This window comes from Gopherus evgoodei, chromosome 7 (genome assembly GCF_007399415.2).
Source record: "Gopherus evgoodei ecotype Sinaloan lineage chromosome 7, rGopEvg1_v1.p, whole genome shotgun sequence".
Lineage (NCBI taxonomy): Eukaryota > Metazoa > Chordata > Testudines > Testudinidae > Gopherus > Gopherus evgoodei.
The window spans coordinates 11,037,153-11,052,978 of record NC_044328.1 but is presented as its reverse complement, the minus strand read 5'-3'; the positions used below and the strand labels follow the sequence as shown (position 1 = coordinate 11,052,978).

General features: G+C 43.6%; 1 protein-coding gene across 1 annotated transcript; it reads right to left on the bottom strand.

Annotated features, from left to right (window-relative positions):
* Positions 1 to 781: 781 nt before the first annotated feature.
* TECTB (tectorin beta) lies at positions 782 to 15,263 on the bottom strand. The gene is made up of 11 exons (XM_030570828.1): positions 15,186 to 15,263; positions 14,061 to 14,160; positions 11,899 to 12,089; positions 11,246 to 11,388; positions 11,070 to 11,142; positions 6,789 to 6,892; positions 6,619 to 6,702; positions 5,873 to 6,035; positions 2,505 to 2,574; positions 1,427 to 1,459; positions 782 to 865 (listed from the first exon to the last, which is right to left on the bottom strand). The coding sequence occupies exons 2-11, from the start codon at positions 14,134 to 14,136 to the stop codon at positions 813 to 815; spliced, it is 990 nt and encodes a 329-aa protein (XP_030426688.1). The 5' UTR covers positions 14,137 to 14,160; positions 15,186 to 15,263; the 3' UTR covers positions 782 to 812.
* Positions 15,264 to 15,826: the final 563 nt, after the last annotated feature.

Below are 15,826 nucleotides of genomic sequence, written 5' to 3'. Positions count from 1 at the left end.
TGCCTTTTGTGCCACTGATCATGCATGTGACCCTTGCTGACAACAGTGGTGTCAGTACATATGGAGCCATGCTAGATTATATTGATCTCCTTCTCCACAGAGTCAGTTTTTTTTTATTGCAAGTTAATGCAATATTTCCCGTTGTGTGGTGCTCAGATCCCTGGTGGACACAAAGGGGTAGGTAGAGGAGGGGAGGTGCATGAGATGTGTGAGGGCTCAGTTCTGTATGGTGAGGAGCATTTGGGCCTGATCTTGATACTTATGCACATGAATAATCCTATTGACTTCAGTGGGACAGCTCATGTGCTTAAAGTGCTTCACTGGATCACGGCTGAGCGCTCAGCACCTTGCAGGATCGAGTCCTAAACTGAGCTGGGGAAATCTTTAACAAGACCCAGTGGAAAGGGGCTACAACTAGTGGGCTTTTTGTTTGTTCGTTTGTTTCTGAAGGGGGCTCAGCTTTGGAGAGTGCTGAGTTAGCATGTCCTGTGTTTCTTACATAATAGAAACAAGCCCTGTTTCCCACCACCCCAGTTCAAAGGGGAGAAGTGAACAGCACGTGTAAGCCCTTGCCATTCACTTTTATAACATAACTGCAGAGACCGGGGAAAGAAAGATCAGTGTCATCATTTCCCATTATGATAGAAACAAAAATCAAGCCATGCTTTATTTATATTTCCTGTAAATCAATACAGTTTCCCCGCCCCTCCCCGTGAGTAAAATAAACATTGTTTTAAGTAGTAAAGTACAGTTATAAAGTGTGTTTGGGCGGGGAGAGGGGAACATGTTAAGAACTGCAGCTGGGCTGTGTCTCACAGTAAAACAGCGCAGATTCCAAGCATGAAGATTAGATGACTGAGAATAGCTGCAAGGAAATCACAAAGAGTAAGGTAAGTTCTCAGCTGAAACCTTCAGATGTCTTACATTAAATTCTGTTTAGGTTCTTATCCTGTGCCCATCAACTTGGCATCTGAGCTCCCTAAAGTGACGCGGTCCGTGTGTTAGGCTTAATATTTAGATTTTGAAATGTGTTTTAAAAATCCAACCAGGAACAGAAATGTTTTTGTGGTTTTGTGTAAGTTAGGGAAAACGTTGGTTTGTTTCTGCATTTGAACATTCTTCTGCAGTGATGGAAACCCCCAAAAACAGCGGCATAGAGCTCGTGCTTGAAAATACAAGTGAAACTAACACTAGACAGAAAGGGCAACTGCCAGGTCTAGTTTCACTGTCCAAGGTACCTCAAGTGCCAAAAAAGGAAACAAACCACATAAATGTTGCAAAATAAAAATTGATGTTGAAAATTCTTTCTTCTGTAGGAACTCTGTTTGCTCTGAGTAGATTTACAAGTTTTTAAAAAAGCATATGGGATCAATATGGACAGTTGCTTTCTGGGATGGGCATTTTTGGTGCCTTATTTTCTCTTTACCTGAGAAGTTGTAGGAACTGGATAAACCTCCACCTGTATAATATTAGAAAAGAGAACAATCGTTTAAAGGAAGGCAAAATCCAGCAGTGTGATTAGGGGGAACAGAACAGATAACATGCAGGAAGTATGTCACAGTTTGCCAAGTATTTTCTCTCATGGCTTTAACATCTCCGCTGTGAACTTCATGGTGAACTCCTCCCGTCTCCAGCGCCTAATTCTCCTCTTGCTTATATTGAGGTAAGTGTGCATATAGGAACAAGAGCACTGAAGTGGGTGAAGTTACATCAGGGTAAGTGAGAGGAGAATTCTCATTTACTTTAAAGACTTTTTTATATCACTCAGGTAGCATAAAGGGGTTGTAAAGTTGGTGTTGATTTAATTATCACCTTGGGGTAAAGGGCCACTAGTGAAAATGAGAATTAGGCCCATAGTGTTCAAAGAATCCGCACCAAAAGACTTGCACATGAGGGCTGGATCCTACAGTCCTAAGAGTGTTAACTTCTGGGCCCTCCTCTAGGGAGAAGTAGGCACAGGTGGACAGATGTGATGGGTTTGAGCCACAATTGTGTGTGTGTGTGTGTAGGGGAGGGGGGATATTGCTGGGAGGACTGGCCAGTGGATCCACAGTTGTGCAGATCCATCAGCCAAAGAGACTTATTCATAGAAACACTTGCAGCACAGCTTCACTGGCACCCAGCAGACTTAGGGGAGGATTCCCCCGCTCCTCCACCACCACAGTGGACCATCCCTGCATGCAGCCCCTTAACCCAGGCTGCACGTGCATTTCAGGATTATAGTCGCTGAACTCTATGGTCGCTTTATCTATGGAGGGACTTTGGAACTGGTCCTTCTACAGCAATTGTAGCAAAATTCTACCCTTCCAAGTAACCACCCAAGTCTAAAGATTGCTATTTAACTGCTGCTAATCTTCTCCATTCTCTGTCTAGGGACAAATTTATATGGAAGCAGTACCTCTCCCTCTTACTGTCAGCCCTGCCCAGAGAATGACTGACTGTTCCCCTGTGACACTTCGTAAGAGAGAGAAACTCTTTTCCAAATAGAAAACATCCACACTTACTGTGCACTGCGAATTCCGCCGCTAGAACTCCTCCAGTTTGTTCGGTGCGTCGTTTTTGTTTTTCACATGGCTCAAAAGAAGACAGTCATTTATTTTAAAAAAGAAACCCTGCACTTTTACTTTGTTAGAAAATGAAATCTCAGCCAGTCCTTGTATTTTGCATTTTAAAAGGAAATCCGACAGACTCCAACAGGGCCATCCCTAGATATTTTGGTGCCCCCTATGCAGCCCCCCCACTATGGAGCCCCCCCCAACCCCTGCTGCAGTCCCCCAGGATGTAGCTTAGGGGAAGAGGTGGAGTGGAGGCGGGGCAAAGGCTTTGGGGAAGAGGTGGAGTGGGGGCGGGGCAAGAGCTTTGGAGAAGTGGTGGAGTGGGGGCAGGGCTAGGGTGGAGCAGCAGTGGGGGCTTTGGGGGAGAGATGGAGTGGAGGAGCAGGGGTGGGGGCTTTGGGGAAGAGGTGGAGTGGGGGTGGGGCTGGGGCAGAGCAGAGGCAGGGGCTTTGGGGAAGAGGTGGAGTGGAAGCACGGCTGGGGTAGAGCAGGGGTGGGGGCTTTGGGGAAGAGATGGGGTGGAGCAGGGGTTGGGGCTTTGGAGAAGATGCAGAACAGGGGCGGGGGCTGCTTTCCTGGCTGGCTCGGCCGGCCGAGGGATCAGGCTGGCCAGTGGAACAGCATGCAGCTGCATAGGGCATCAAATTTCCTGGTGCCTATGCAGCTGCGTGTTTGCGTATGGGTAGGAACAGCCCTGGCCTCCAATTACTAGCTCCTTGCATCACTCCTGAGAGAGGCAGAGCAGGACCAATGCTCACTTTTCAAAGAGAATCCTTGTTCCATATTTTCTGAGAATCCCAGAGTGGATTCAAATGGGCCACAGGGAGCAGTCTTTTAAAAATGACCTTCACATTAATTTACTGCTGCTTTAAGGTGCTGAAATGACAGCTGCCATCAAGACCCATGTCTTTGTATCTAACCACAGGCTTGGCCAACCTGCCCTCTCCACAATAGCTTAGAGAAACCCCCTCTAGAGGGGGAAAGCAGGTTGATCACCATGTGTTCAATCCTTGGCTGCTCTATCAGGTGATCATTGAGGATACTGCTATGGTTATTGCCAGCTGAGATTCCCGTCCACCTGAGACCAGCAAATTCATTCCTCATAGACCACCAAATATGTAGCATAATGCCTTCTGTCACTATAGGTCTTGCACTACAGCCTGAATCATCTTGCTTGTTCCTCGCCCTTCCAGATCGCATAACTTGTTTATTTTTACACAAACTGCACATGGTAACTTTGGTTTCCAGAAAAATACATTGTTTGTAACCCCAGAGCCACCACCAGCATTCAAGCTTATCTGCAGCAGACAGGCTGCAAGGCTTCCAGGTCAGAATGGGTTTCACCAGCTGTTAGACTCCTGGAACTCTTTGTTTCTGCCAATGAAACAATCCCCATCGTACACCCTCAGGTCAGCTGCAGAAGATTGTGGCAGCTGAACCCTGATAATGGGAATACTTGGATGTACTGAAACCACCAGCTTGGCTGTCTGTCAGGTTCCATTCCAGGCCCAGGGATTCATAGAATCATAGAAGATTAGGGTTGGAAGGGACCTCAGGAGGTCATCTACTCCAACCCCCTGCTCAAAGCAGGACCAATCCCCAACTAAATCATCCCAGGCAGGGCTTCGTCAAGCCTGACCTTAAAAACCTCTAAGGAAGGAGATTCCACCACCTCCTTAGGTAACCCATTCCAGTACTTCACCACCCTCCTGGTGAAAAAGTTTTTCCTAATATCCAACCTAGACCTCCCCCACTGCAACTTGAGACCATTACTCCTTGTTCTGTCATCTGGTACCTCTGAGAACAGTCTAGATCCATCCTCTTTGGAACTCCCTTTCAGGTAGTTGAAAGCAGCTATCAAATTCTTCTCTTCTGCAGACTAAGCAATCCCAGTTCCCTCAGCCTCTCCTCATAAGTCTTGTGCTCTGGTCCCTTAATTATTTTTGCTGCCCTCCGCTGGACTCTTTCTGATTTTTCCACATCCTTCTTGTAGTGTGGGGCCCAAAACTGGACACAGTACTCCAGATGAGGCCTGACCAGTGACAAATAGAGGCGAATGATCACGTCCCTTGATCTGCTGGCAATGCTCTTATTTATGCAGTCCAAAATGCCGTTAGCCTTCTTGGCAACAAGGGCACACTGTTGACTCATATCCAGCTTCTCATCCACTTCTTTTCCACTGTAACTAGGTCCTTTTCTGCAGAATTGCTGCCTAGCTACTCGGTCCCTAGTCTGTAGCAGTGCATGGGATTCTTCCATCCTAAGTGCAGGACTCTGCACTTGTCCTTGTTGAACCTCATCTGATTGCTTTTGGCCCAATCCTCTAATTTGTCTAGGTTCCTCTGTATCCTATCCCTACCCTCCAGGGTATCTACAACTCCTCCCAGTTTAGTGTCATCTGCGAACTTGCTGAGAGTGCAGTCCACGCCATCCTCCAGATCATTAATGAAGATATTGAACAAAACCAGCCCCAGGACCAACTCTTGGGGCACTCCACTTGAAACCGGCTGCCAACTAGACATGGAGCCGTTGAGCACTACACATTGAGCTCGACGATCTAGCCAGCTTTCTGTCCACCTTATAGTCCATTCATCCAGCCCATACTTTAACTTGCTGGCAAGAATACTGTGGAAGACCATATCAAAAGCTTTGCTAAAGTCAAGGAATAACATAGAAGGCAATTAGGTTAGTCAGGCATGACTTGCCCTTGGTGAATCCATTCAAGGAGCTTTGTTTGCTTTATTTTCATAAATGATTTTGTTTACTTCTGGCTCCATGTGATGATAAGTGGGACATCCAGGAGGACTGGTAGGAGACTGTTTCCTGGACTTAGTTACATGTCATGGGTCAGGGTTACAAAAGTTTCATAGAGCTGGTTGGAAAAAACTGAACATTTTTTGAAAAACATGTTTTGATCTTTGTTTTCTTTTACTGATTCTTTCAAAATTGTAATAGTTTTTTTTCACTCAGCTCTATTGATGGTGGAAAATCCTGAAAAAAATTCTATAAAATCTTTCACTGAACTTCCCCCCCCCCCGCCCCCAACTGAATTTGCACCAAAACCTTTGATCAAACTTGAAATGCAGACATCAGCCTACCCAATACAGGGACAGTATGTGTTGACTCCGGTGGCTGCTCTGACAAGTGCATTGCTTTGGCTCCCTCTAGTGGACAGAACATAACCATGAAGAAACTTCTCTTGAGAGCGAAGAAACAGACCAGACCCCCAGATTCCAAACACTTGACTGGGGGGCTGATGACCTTGGATCTGAATTTTTAGCTTGGGCCCATCTCTAATTCTTAGTGGAAGGACTTACCACAGGGCAGGAAAACTTTTCACTGTCACATACGTGTGTCTCACAGTGCAGCCAGACTTTGGACAGTTTGGGGATGTTTTGGAACCGGAAAGCATTGAACTGGAAGGTGGCCCGGCTGTTTTTCCCATTTTCGTGCACTAAGATAGAATTGTCCGTTGCGCACCTAGATTGCACATTGAAAAGCATCATGAGAACAGAAACAGCTGCAAGGCCTAACGGCCCTAGATATTTGATGCTCTGCTTTTTTAGCCTGCTCCGAATAGCAGTATCAGGATACTCCCTTTAACTGAGTCTGGAGTGAGACAGGCATTCATAATGCTCTGCTTGAGCCCATCTTGATAGTCACTCTGCTCTTAGCTGCACCATTATGACATGTAGGGGAATACATGGGTTGCTTGGGTGTCAGTGAAAGCAGAATGTGATCCCTTCCATACAGCTTTTTCATGCAACCTTCTTACTTTTGGCATCCTTGGATGATTTTACAAACATTGGAGGGACAACACAGTCCTCTAGGTAACAAGATATTACCTATTAATCTGTCCTGGACTATGTGCCTCAGTACCATATCTCCCAGGCTGCTACTCAAACCGTAAGACCAGTCCCTCTTGTGCACACTTTGTATGACTGTAGACCCTAATATCATGCTTTACCAACCAGAACAAACATGACCTAAAAACACCCACTTTAATATTCATGTAATCCATCCAAGTAACACATCGTTTGGTCTCACTCATGCAATTACCTACCCTTTTGTGATCAGTGGCCACTGGATTTGGTAGAAATACTCAGATGAAGGTGTTGCCCAGCAGTTGTTCAGAACTACTTTAAACCTGAGAGGAAACCAACCAATACACTGACATCAGCAACAAACTATCTGTCAGCAACAGTTCCGGATGTAAATCAATATGTTTCATACCTGTTACTTAACCCCTTGGCTTCCACTCCAGCAAATACATCTGAACCAATTTCTGAGGTTTCAATGACAAAGGGAGCTTCTTTTTTACTTGAAAACTTGGCATTCTTTGAGAGAAAGAGGCAGCGTGCATTAATAACACCACCAAAGCAAAGACATGATTATGTAATAAAGCCAAGAACAGAAAAATGGAGTTCAGAAGTCTGGATTCCCCTGCTCAGGAGTGCTCTGATATGGGATCAGACACGATTAGCTTTACATATCACTGTATCCATCCATCTTTGCTAACAGCATTTTCCCCATAATGTCAGATCACAACAGTCACTGACATGATTAAGGCTTAAATTGCCAAGCTGAGTTGCAGGACGGCTCAGGAAACCATCTTCCTTTTGTCAGGAAAGGGGCTAGCTGGCTACTTTATGTTTTTGTCCAGCAAGAAAGAAGAGGCTTCTGCAAAAGACAGACTGAGTGTGTTTTGCTGAACGGACAAGGTTTGCATGCTCACGTCCATTGGACCCTGAGCCTCACAGCTTCTCTTGCACTGCAGCAAAACAAAGTGAGTAAGAGACTGAAACTGTGTAAACAAAAGAAGTGTGGTGTACATTTCAAAGTGCTATCTGTCTGGTTAAATAGATACACGGCCCCAAAGCTCTACAGAGCCATCTTTCATCTGTTTCTTCCCTCGCTTTGTTTTCGAATGTTCTCTTTCTCTAGCACTTTTCTCTCTCTCACACATTCCTCTGGACAAAAAAAGCCTTGAGACATTACAGCTGTCCCTTGTAGCCATAGCTTTGAAATACCCAATAGGCTGCCTGTATTGAACTTAAACCTAAAGACTGTACCTAGGCTAACAACCATGGGATGCTCCATGACATTAAGACTCTACACTGGTTTATAATTGCTTAGCCTTGTTGCTCCAGTGTGGCCCAGGAGTGGCCGGAAGAATTCTGAGTCAGGCAAAATCCCTCTTGCAGTGAACCGCTGAAATGCGCACTCCTGCCCCTCATGTCAAGTACACTCACTCCACCACATCTGCTGCATTGGCCTTGTCCCAGTAGCAACCTATTGACATGGTTGTTTTTTTTTTTGGTAAAACAGCAGGTGCTTTCTATTTGGAGGGGTCTGGCACATTCCTCAGGGTTTAAGACTTGGAAGGGAAAATGTAGGGCTCCATGCTGCCCTCTGCTGGGAGAAAGCAGAATTTTCTACAGCCTTTTTTACAACACAAGGTAATAATAGGAGATATACCAATCTCCTGTAGCTGGAAGGGACCTTGAAAGGTCATCAAGTCCAGCCCCCTGCCTTCACTAGCAGGACCAAGTACTGATTTTTGCCCTAGATTCCTAAGTGGCCCCCTCAAGAATTGAGCTTACAACCCTGGGTTTAGCAGGCTAATGCTTAACCACTGAGCTATCCCTCCCCTCCAATGTTAAGCATCCTGAAGACACTGGGGAACGTATTTGTTATCTTTGGCCTGAGGTGATTAACATATCTGAAGGCATGAGACAGCCACAAGCCTAACTCAACATGTTGTTTTAAGATGCCAGCATTTACTATGACATTCTCTGCCAAGAAACAGAAGGAATCTCTACGTAATGCTGAAGTTACAAGTGGGCTGAGCATCATTAATCCTAACCCTCCAATGAGCTGCACTTGTGAAGCTAGTTTTCCTGACCTCTATCACTTGACATTGATTTTTCTATTCGTTTCTTCCCCCCGGTTTGTTTATTTCGTTATGACTTTCACAGGTGCCCACACCAAATTGTGCAGGTGAAAATGTTTCTGTGGGCGTATTGTTACTGAGTCTGTGTGCACAAAGAGCCATTTGGGCAATCAAAGTATCTGCATGCAAATGGTTATAAAATTCAAGCCCCTTACGCCTTTTAGTTTCATTCTGAGCCATTTGGCATCACCATGAGAGAGATTAGCAGAGGTGGAAGGATCCATTTAGTGATAAAACAAGATTATGCCCCAAACTGGAGCTGTTTGAATAGTACAAAGAATGGAGCTGATTGCAAAACAATTTCCATCCTGCAAGACATTTTGATATTTTGACCTTTTCTTTTCATCTTCAATTGGGGTAAAAATGAAGTATCAAAGCTTTTCACTGAATGTTTCAATCCAATGTAATGTTTCATTTCCTTTCTGCTCAGTGTCAATCTATGAGCTGCTGCAGTGCCCCCGTGGGGATTGTAGCTCTGGGTCCCTCATTCTATTATTTTTCCCTATGGGCCCTCTACTCTGTACAGAGTATGTCCCCCCAAACTATAAGCTGGTCTATCCCTGCTCTATGTTGCACTACAATAGCTGTAAGAACCTGCCATGCTAGAACCTGGGGGTTCTGGGTCACTGAAGCCATCGCATCACCACAGGAGGCTTAGGAGGACCCTGTGATGCTGGTAGAGTGACCAGATGTCCCAAATTTATAGGAACAGTCCCAATTTTGTGGTCTTTTTCTAATATAGGCTCCTATTACCCCCCGCCCCCATCCTGATTTTTCACATTTGCTGTCTGGTCACCCTAGATGCTGGGCTCAGTAGAAGGTAACGCCAAGCAGGACTTGAGTGGCAGCTCCTCGCAGCCCACTGACTGTCTGGCACCAGTACTTAAGCCAGGAAGCCATTACAGGGAGCTGTCTAAGAAACAACATAGACTGCCTGCCTGCCTCTGCTTCAGACCCTCTGTGTAAGAGACCCGAGACTCCGGCTTCTGTCTCCTGGCACCTGTCTCCTGCTTTGCCTTCTGGCCTGTCTTGGACTCCGGCTTTCTGGGACCCAGCCGGGCCTGACTCCTGCTCTGACCACTAAGTCTGACCACTCTGGTTGTGACAGTAGCTCAGCAATGAGGAGAAAAGAAACTGCACTGTCTCATGAGAGAATGAGTCTGGCTTGGAAGCTGGGCCAACTTGGGCAAATGGGGGCATGAGTGATCCGGAACTACAACTCCCATGAGGCACCATGGCAGCTATTTTGGGGCTGGTGGAAAGTTCCACCAAAACTGAGCTTTTTTCCCATGTTCTAAAGAGAAAATGTTTTGTTCAGAATATTTTGAGCAGCCCTAACAAAGTAGTGATTCACTTATGTTTTGCCAATACATGTCATGAGTTAGCTCTACACTTATTCATAGTGGTCATTATTTATGGTCTGTGAACACTCTTGGAGGACTATTGGCTGTTTGTGACCCCTCCTTGGAGCCTCAAGAAATTTAGTTCCAATAATTAACTTGGTTAAAGCACAGACTGGAAATACCTTGTTCATTCTCCATCATTTGTTGTTCTCCCATCATTCAGCCAGGAACTAGCAACAGTGCTGTGGTACTTAACAGATCAGTCACACACCACAAATAACAAACATAAGCGGGGACCAATGCCTTTGGTTGTCGGTTCCCTAAAACCAGCGGGGATGGGGAAGATTCCACTTTTACCCTAAATCCACTATGTATAGGGGAAGATTCCATCTATCCAAGCCCTGCAGAGGATCCATATGCAAAGCCGCCCCATAGCTTGGCCTCAGGATTTGGCTCCATGTCATTACTAGTCATTAGTGTTGTGTTTCATTCATGCAAAATCTAGGCTACTGGGTTACCGTCCACTTACCCTGTGATTTGATGGAAATAGATTATGGGGTTGGTTGCTGCTCTGCCAATACAGACATACCCTCCCACCCTCTGAAAAGGCGGTAGAACTTTAAAAGAAAATCTTGCTGGCATGGGGCAAACATTGGAAATCTAATCCAGTGTGAACTAAAGTTCTCAGGGGAACACTAAATAGCCAGCTCATCAGAGAACAGCTAAGCAAATTTCAGGAGGAATGAAAGGGGCTTCTATATTTAGTGAGACTGGAGGAAAGCAGCAGTGGCTGCGGATTCACACTGTTCTTTGTTTAGGCTAAAAGCAAAGTTTGGCTGTTTCTTCTGACACCTATCAAATCTGTAACCATGCAAGAGAGAAACACGCCTCTAGTCAGTGAAATCTGTGCCACAAAGGGACCTAACATATTTTAAAAATGGTATATGAACTACTCTGTTCCATCTAGATTGATCCTTATTAATTAATTAGAAATAAGGCCACCCTATAAATCCCATGTTAATTAGCTGCTACATAGTGACAGTGTGCTCAGTACCGTACAAAACAGAGGCTATGTGCTCCTTTTCCCATGGCTCTTATGGCTGGATTCCCTTCTCACGGATGCTGGGGGAAATATGGAACAGCTCCCATGAAGTGAGTGAACTCACCCCAGTGTGCAGGCTCTGACAGACTAAATACTGGATGACAGGGAGCACTTACAGAGTAGAAGTTGAGGGATAATTGACTTTCAAATGAACCGGAGCTCCCATTCTTCACATGGACTGTCGCCACTCTAGAAAATTGAGAAAATTTCGTATGACTGCAACATATGCTATTGATAATGGATCCAGCCCCGTGCTGAAAACAGGGGAGTCCGTTCCTCCTGGTGGAGTTACCTTTGGTCAAAGGCAGCCTGGTTGACCAAGTAGTTTGCATGGTAAGTGCAGGTGAATGAATAATTCACAGGCTGGCTCTTCACAATTACCGAGCTGTCGTTGGAGACGATGGAGTTGTAGAAGTGATAGATAGGGTTTTTAAACTGCAGTCAGGGGGACAAAGAGAGAAATGCTGGCAGTGAAAGCTGGATGCAAACTGGGACCTCTGCCCGACGTTTGAAACAGGAAAAGGCACTTCTCCTATCATAAATGATCAGCAAAACAGTCTGTTCTGGTTCTTCATGCATTTGTGTTAAATTAGAACCTTGAGGCCCCATTTGCTGAGAGCTGGACACACAAGTAATGAAAACTGTAATGTTAATACATGCACACATAGATGAATTGCACATGGACCTAACCCCATGTGCATTTTGGCTGTGCCAGGGAGTAGGACCATCTGACTTCTCACATAAGTGTCAGTGATCCATGATATTGAAAAGCACTAGAGCCTTTGACAAATCGTCAGAGTTTATGTCCTGTCTGCCTCAGTGATATATATGCACATATAACCTAACCCATAGAACATTAATGGTCATGGGAATCTTTCCACTGACTTCAGTGGGCTTTGGAATGCCAACTCTTGGGAAGTGAATTTTTGCCCATGACGTACTTACCTCTGATTGAGTTCCACAGTAGGACTTGTTTTTGGGCGATAAATCTGGAATCGTGAATTGGTAATATCCCGAATCATGAACTCCATTGTAGCAAATGCCTCCAAGAGCCAACTGATTAACCTCCCATCCATAGGGACATTCGGGAATTTTTGTAATGATGGTTTTAGGATAGCAATACACCAAAATGATGTCTAAAAGGAAAAAAAATACAGGTATTCTAAGTTGCATTTTCCTGCTGAGATTGATCTAGATCTGAACTTTGTGGGTAGTGTTTGCAGCTGGAGTTTACACTTGGACCTGCCTTTACCTCCAACTGGATTAAGGATCTGATTCAGGACCACTGATGTCACTGGAAGTTTATCTACTAACTTTAAAGGAAGCCTGTTTGAGGCCTATGGGAGTTTGGCATTTGAATCCCATTGGATTTATATCTATTGGGATTTGCCTGGCTAAACCCCTTTAGGTGTCTTTGAAAATCCAATCCACTAGCCTAAATCTAGAAAGCAAACCATCATAATCTAAATTCTTTGTGTGAAATTCTGTCCCCATTAGAGTCTGGGGGAGTTTTGCCTTTGACTTCGGAGCGGGCAGAATTTCACCTTTTGTGCAAATGTTATTAAAATCAGAACAGCTAATCAAAGAACAAAGAAAAAATGAAGTGAAACCGTACTATAATGAAATTGGTCAGATTAGAGTATGTTAATGTTATGGACCCAGAGCTTTAGCTGGTGTCAATTAGCATATCACCATTGACTTCACTGGAAATAATCTGGGCAAGTGTGTTTGTTGTCTTCAGTAGACCTACATCTATTCATAGCAGCTTTAGATCCAGGCCATACCATTACTAAAAGTTTGTATATTAATACCCATCGCTGTAGATACAGTGCCAATGTAAACATAATGGCCACAATTTTCAAGCCAAAATGCAGTGCGCAAAGGATGAAACAAACAGACCAACCTTTTTAATAATGATCAATACAGAGACATGAACATGAACTAGACCATGAAGATGAAGTACAGATATTACACATCTCAGCTATAGGGTTGCTTACTTGGTCTTGCAGGGATAGTGTGTCTTATTTACACGGAATCAGGTTGCATGAATTTGAATATATAAAAATTAAAAGCAGCCTAAACACCGATGAGCTGAAAATTAATAAGACCGCTAGTTACAGAAACAAAATATTGTTAAAAAAAACCCAAACCAAAGAACACAGCTGCTTATGGGATACATAGGGCTTGATCCTGAATTCACTGGATATCCACCGGCTTTGCTTTGAGTTGTAGATGCTCAAGGAAGACAGGATTGAGAATGTAGTTGTGGAGACATTAATAATTTCCACTTTTTTAAAATCAATGAACATTCAAAACTCCCAGCCTGATCCTCTCTGTAAATGCGCTCTGATCCTGCACCCACACAAGTAACTCTGCACACATTAGTAGACCTACTGTGGGACTTCTCACATGAGTAAAGCTCCTTACTCATGAGCATCTGTTAAAATTCATCAATAGCTCATGGAAATGATTCCTGCTGATCCATTTTGTTGACATAAACACCATGGACATGCAGATAAAGTGATACTTCATATTCTAAGGGCTCCTAGATAAATTTCTAATACATTTTCTCTAATTTTTGAAAGTTGCAAGCCAGGGTCCCAGTTCTGCACTTAATCAATTGGGCTCCCAGGCAGAATTCAGTGGAGGATCAGAAAGTTACTTCCCTCCCCCCGGTTCATACCCTGGTTATATATGTGAGGTTTCCAGCCCTACAAACCCTTAGGCACGCCAGTAGCCCAACTGGAGTCAATGAAACTACTCACATGAGTAAAGCCTGCTTATGTGGCAAGGTGCAGGATGTAGCCCTTGATATGTTAGAATGCTTTATATTCATTTCTATTTTCAGGGCTGTTTTAGGCCCTGATCCTGCAGAGATGCACACATGCGTAACTTTATGCACTGTGACTGTGTCTTTAGTTTGTTTTCTGTGCTAGCTGAGACTAAAGTCAGACCAATAAAAACGGTGCCAGAATTAAAAACTTGAAAGCCTATAATTTAAATCCCTCAAGATAGGATATTTCATTGCTACCTAACCAGAAACCCTTTGGCTTCTTTTAACTGTGAGAGAAGATCTTATTTAGAAAAATAAATCAAAGTTATTTTACCTGCTTTATTTGGACTGCAAGGGGCTGCAAAGGCCTGAACCAAGATGTCCAGCAGATAAAGAGCAACAATCACCATTTCTTCCAAGGGGCCGAGAATACACTGGTAACAAAAGCAGAGTTTGTCTTTTAGAATACTGTTGGGTCTTAACACATTTTTTTTAAATGTTGATTTTTTTTAAAAAAGACAAAATGTCTATGAAATTTTCCATTAATTGCAATCATAGAATTGTAGATGTGGTTTCACATACTCCTTAGTCACTGTAGGAAAACTCATTTTGTGATATTGATATGTCATCCAGCTTGATTGCAATTACCGCTCAGAAATATTTACCGAGCACTTCTGCCTCTTTGGCATCATTATTGAGAATTTTAGCATCTGAGTCTAGTAATGGATCTGTACCACAGCTAGGGTTTTTTGTTTTTTTTCTTTTGGTTCCTGTAAAAGTCACAGAACAAAAGAGCTACAAATATGAATGAATCGAAATTAGACAATGAATATGAAGGAAAAAAGACAAGCAGGAAAAACAAAATCAAGCAAGAAAATAAGAAGAAAGGAGAAGAGCTAATTGGAAGGAGGAAGAAGTGTAGAGATGAGTAAACATACATACTTTACTTAGCCAACCAGAGAAAGTATTGCCATATTCAGTCCGACTGTTTGTTATCCTGCAATATATATCTCTCTCACTCATGCAAAGCTGTTGAGAGAACGATGCAATTTCTCCTTTAATATTAGCCTTTGGGTTTGCAAAATAGCAGTATGAATTAATAGTATTAAGAGTTCAGCCACCTGCAAGCTGCTCGGTCCCAATGCAGGCATGTCCCAGCACAGACCAGCTTGCAGGATCAAATACTTGTATTTTTCCACACTAGACACTTTTTAGGTAATTCCTCTAGCTTACAGATCGCTCAGCAGACACAAATAACAAGTAGCATTTAGCCGATAATGTGCCCCGATAGAGAAACGATTTTTTCCCTTGGAATTAGTATTTTCAACACAAAAATATTTTCAATCAATCAGCCTGTTTTTCTAATAATATATAAACTGTTTAAACTGTATATCCAAGTGGCAATTCCTTTAAAAAAAATCACATGCACCTATAAGAAGTTAAGGAATATAATACCTACAAGACAAGAACAGACAGAGGATTCAGGTGTTCATTCTCCCTGTTTTATTCTGTTAGCTGTGTATCTGCTTTTCCCAAGATGTCCTTCTTTCAAATGAATCCAGCTGGCGTTATCGTCACTTTATATAGGCCATCTTGTGAAAGGGACCCATCTCTGGTTAAAGCTCAATCAAGCAGTAGTATCCAATAGGGTAGGATGGTCAAAAAGAATTGTACAAAGTAACTGAATGGAAAGTTCGGTTTCTCTGCTCTAAATTAGACATTACTAATGCTATCTGAATGAGGTTTAAACATATTTATTAAGGTCTTCAAACAGAGTTCTGCTAACAGTATCAAAGTTGCACCAAATTTGTTTTACATCTTAACTTGGAAGAGAGTATGCGGATTTTTATTTATTGGCAGAAAGCCAGTTTGCTGACTGAAACCTGCTTGCTTAAAAGACACTGAATGACCATTGGGGGAGAATGTCAAACAGAAACAAGGTAACTATGTGTCAGGAAGCAGGACCTGCAGCAGACTCACTCTCCAGGCAATCTAATAAGTGCAGCTAGTCTTTAGCAGGCTGCCTGATCCGCTCCATCACCTGGCTGGTTGGACGGATCAGCAGACTGGCTCTTCAGACCAGCTGCAGCAGCAGTTCAC

What these genes read in the sequence shown, in the direction of transcription:
- TECTB (XM_030570828.1), bottom strand. Translation starts at nt 14,136, where the DNA reads ATGGTGATTGTTGCTCTTTATCTGCTGGACATCTTGGTTCAGGCCTTT. An exon ending in TATCCCTCAACTTCTACTCT is followed by an intron (nt 6,893 to 11,069) that starts GTAAGTGCTCCC and finishes TTTCTCTCAAAG; the next exon opens with AATGCCAAGTTTTCAAGTAA. An exon ending in TGGCCACTGATCACAAAAGG is followed by an intron (nt 6,036 to 6,618) that starts GTAGGTAATTGC and finishes TGTGCAATCTAG; the next exon opens with GTGCGCAACGGACAATTCTA.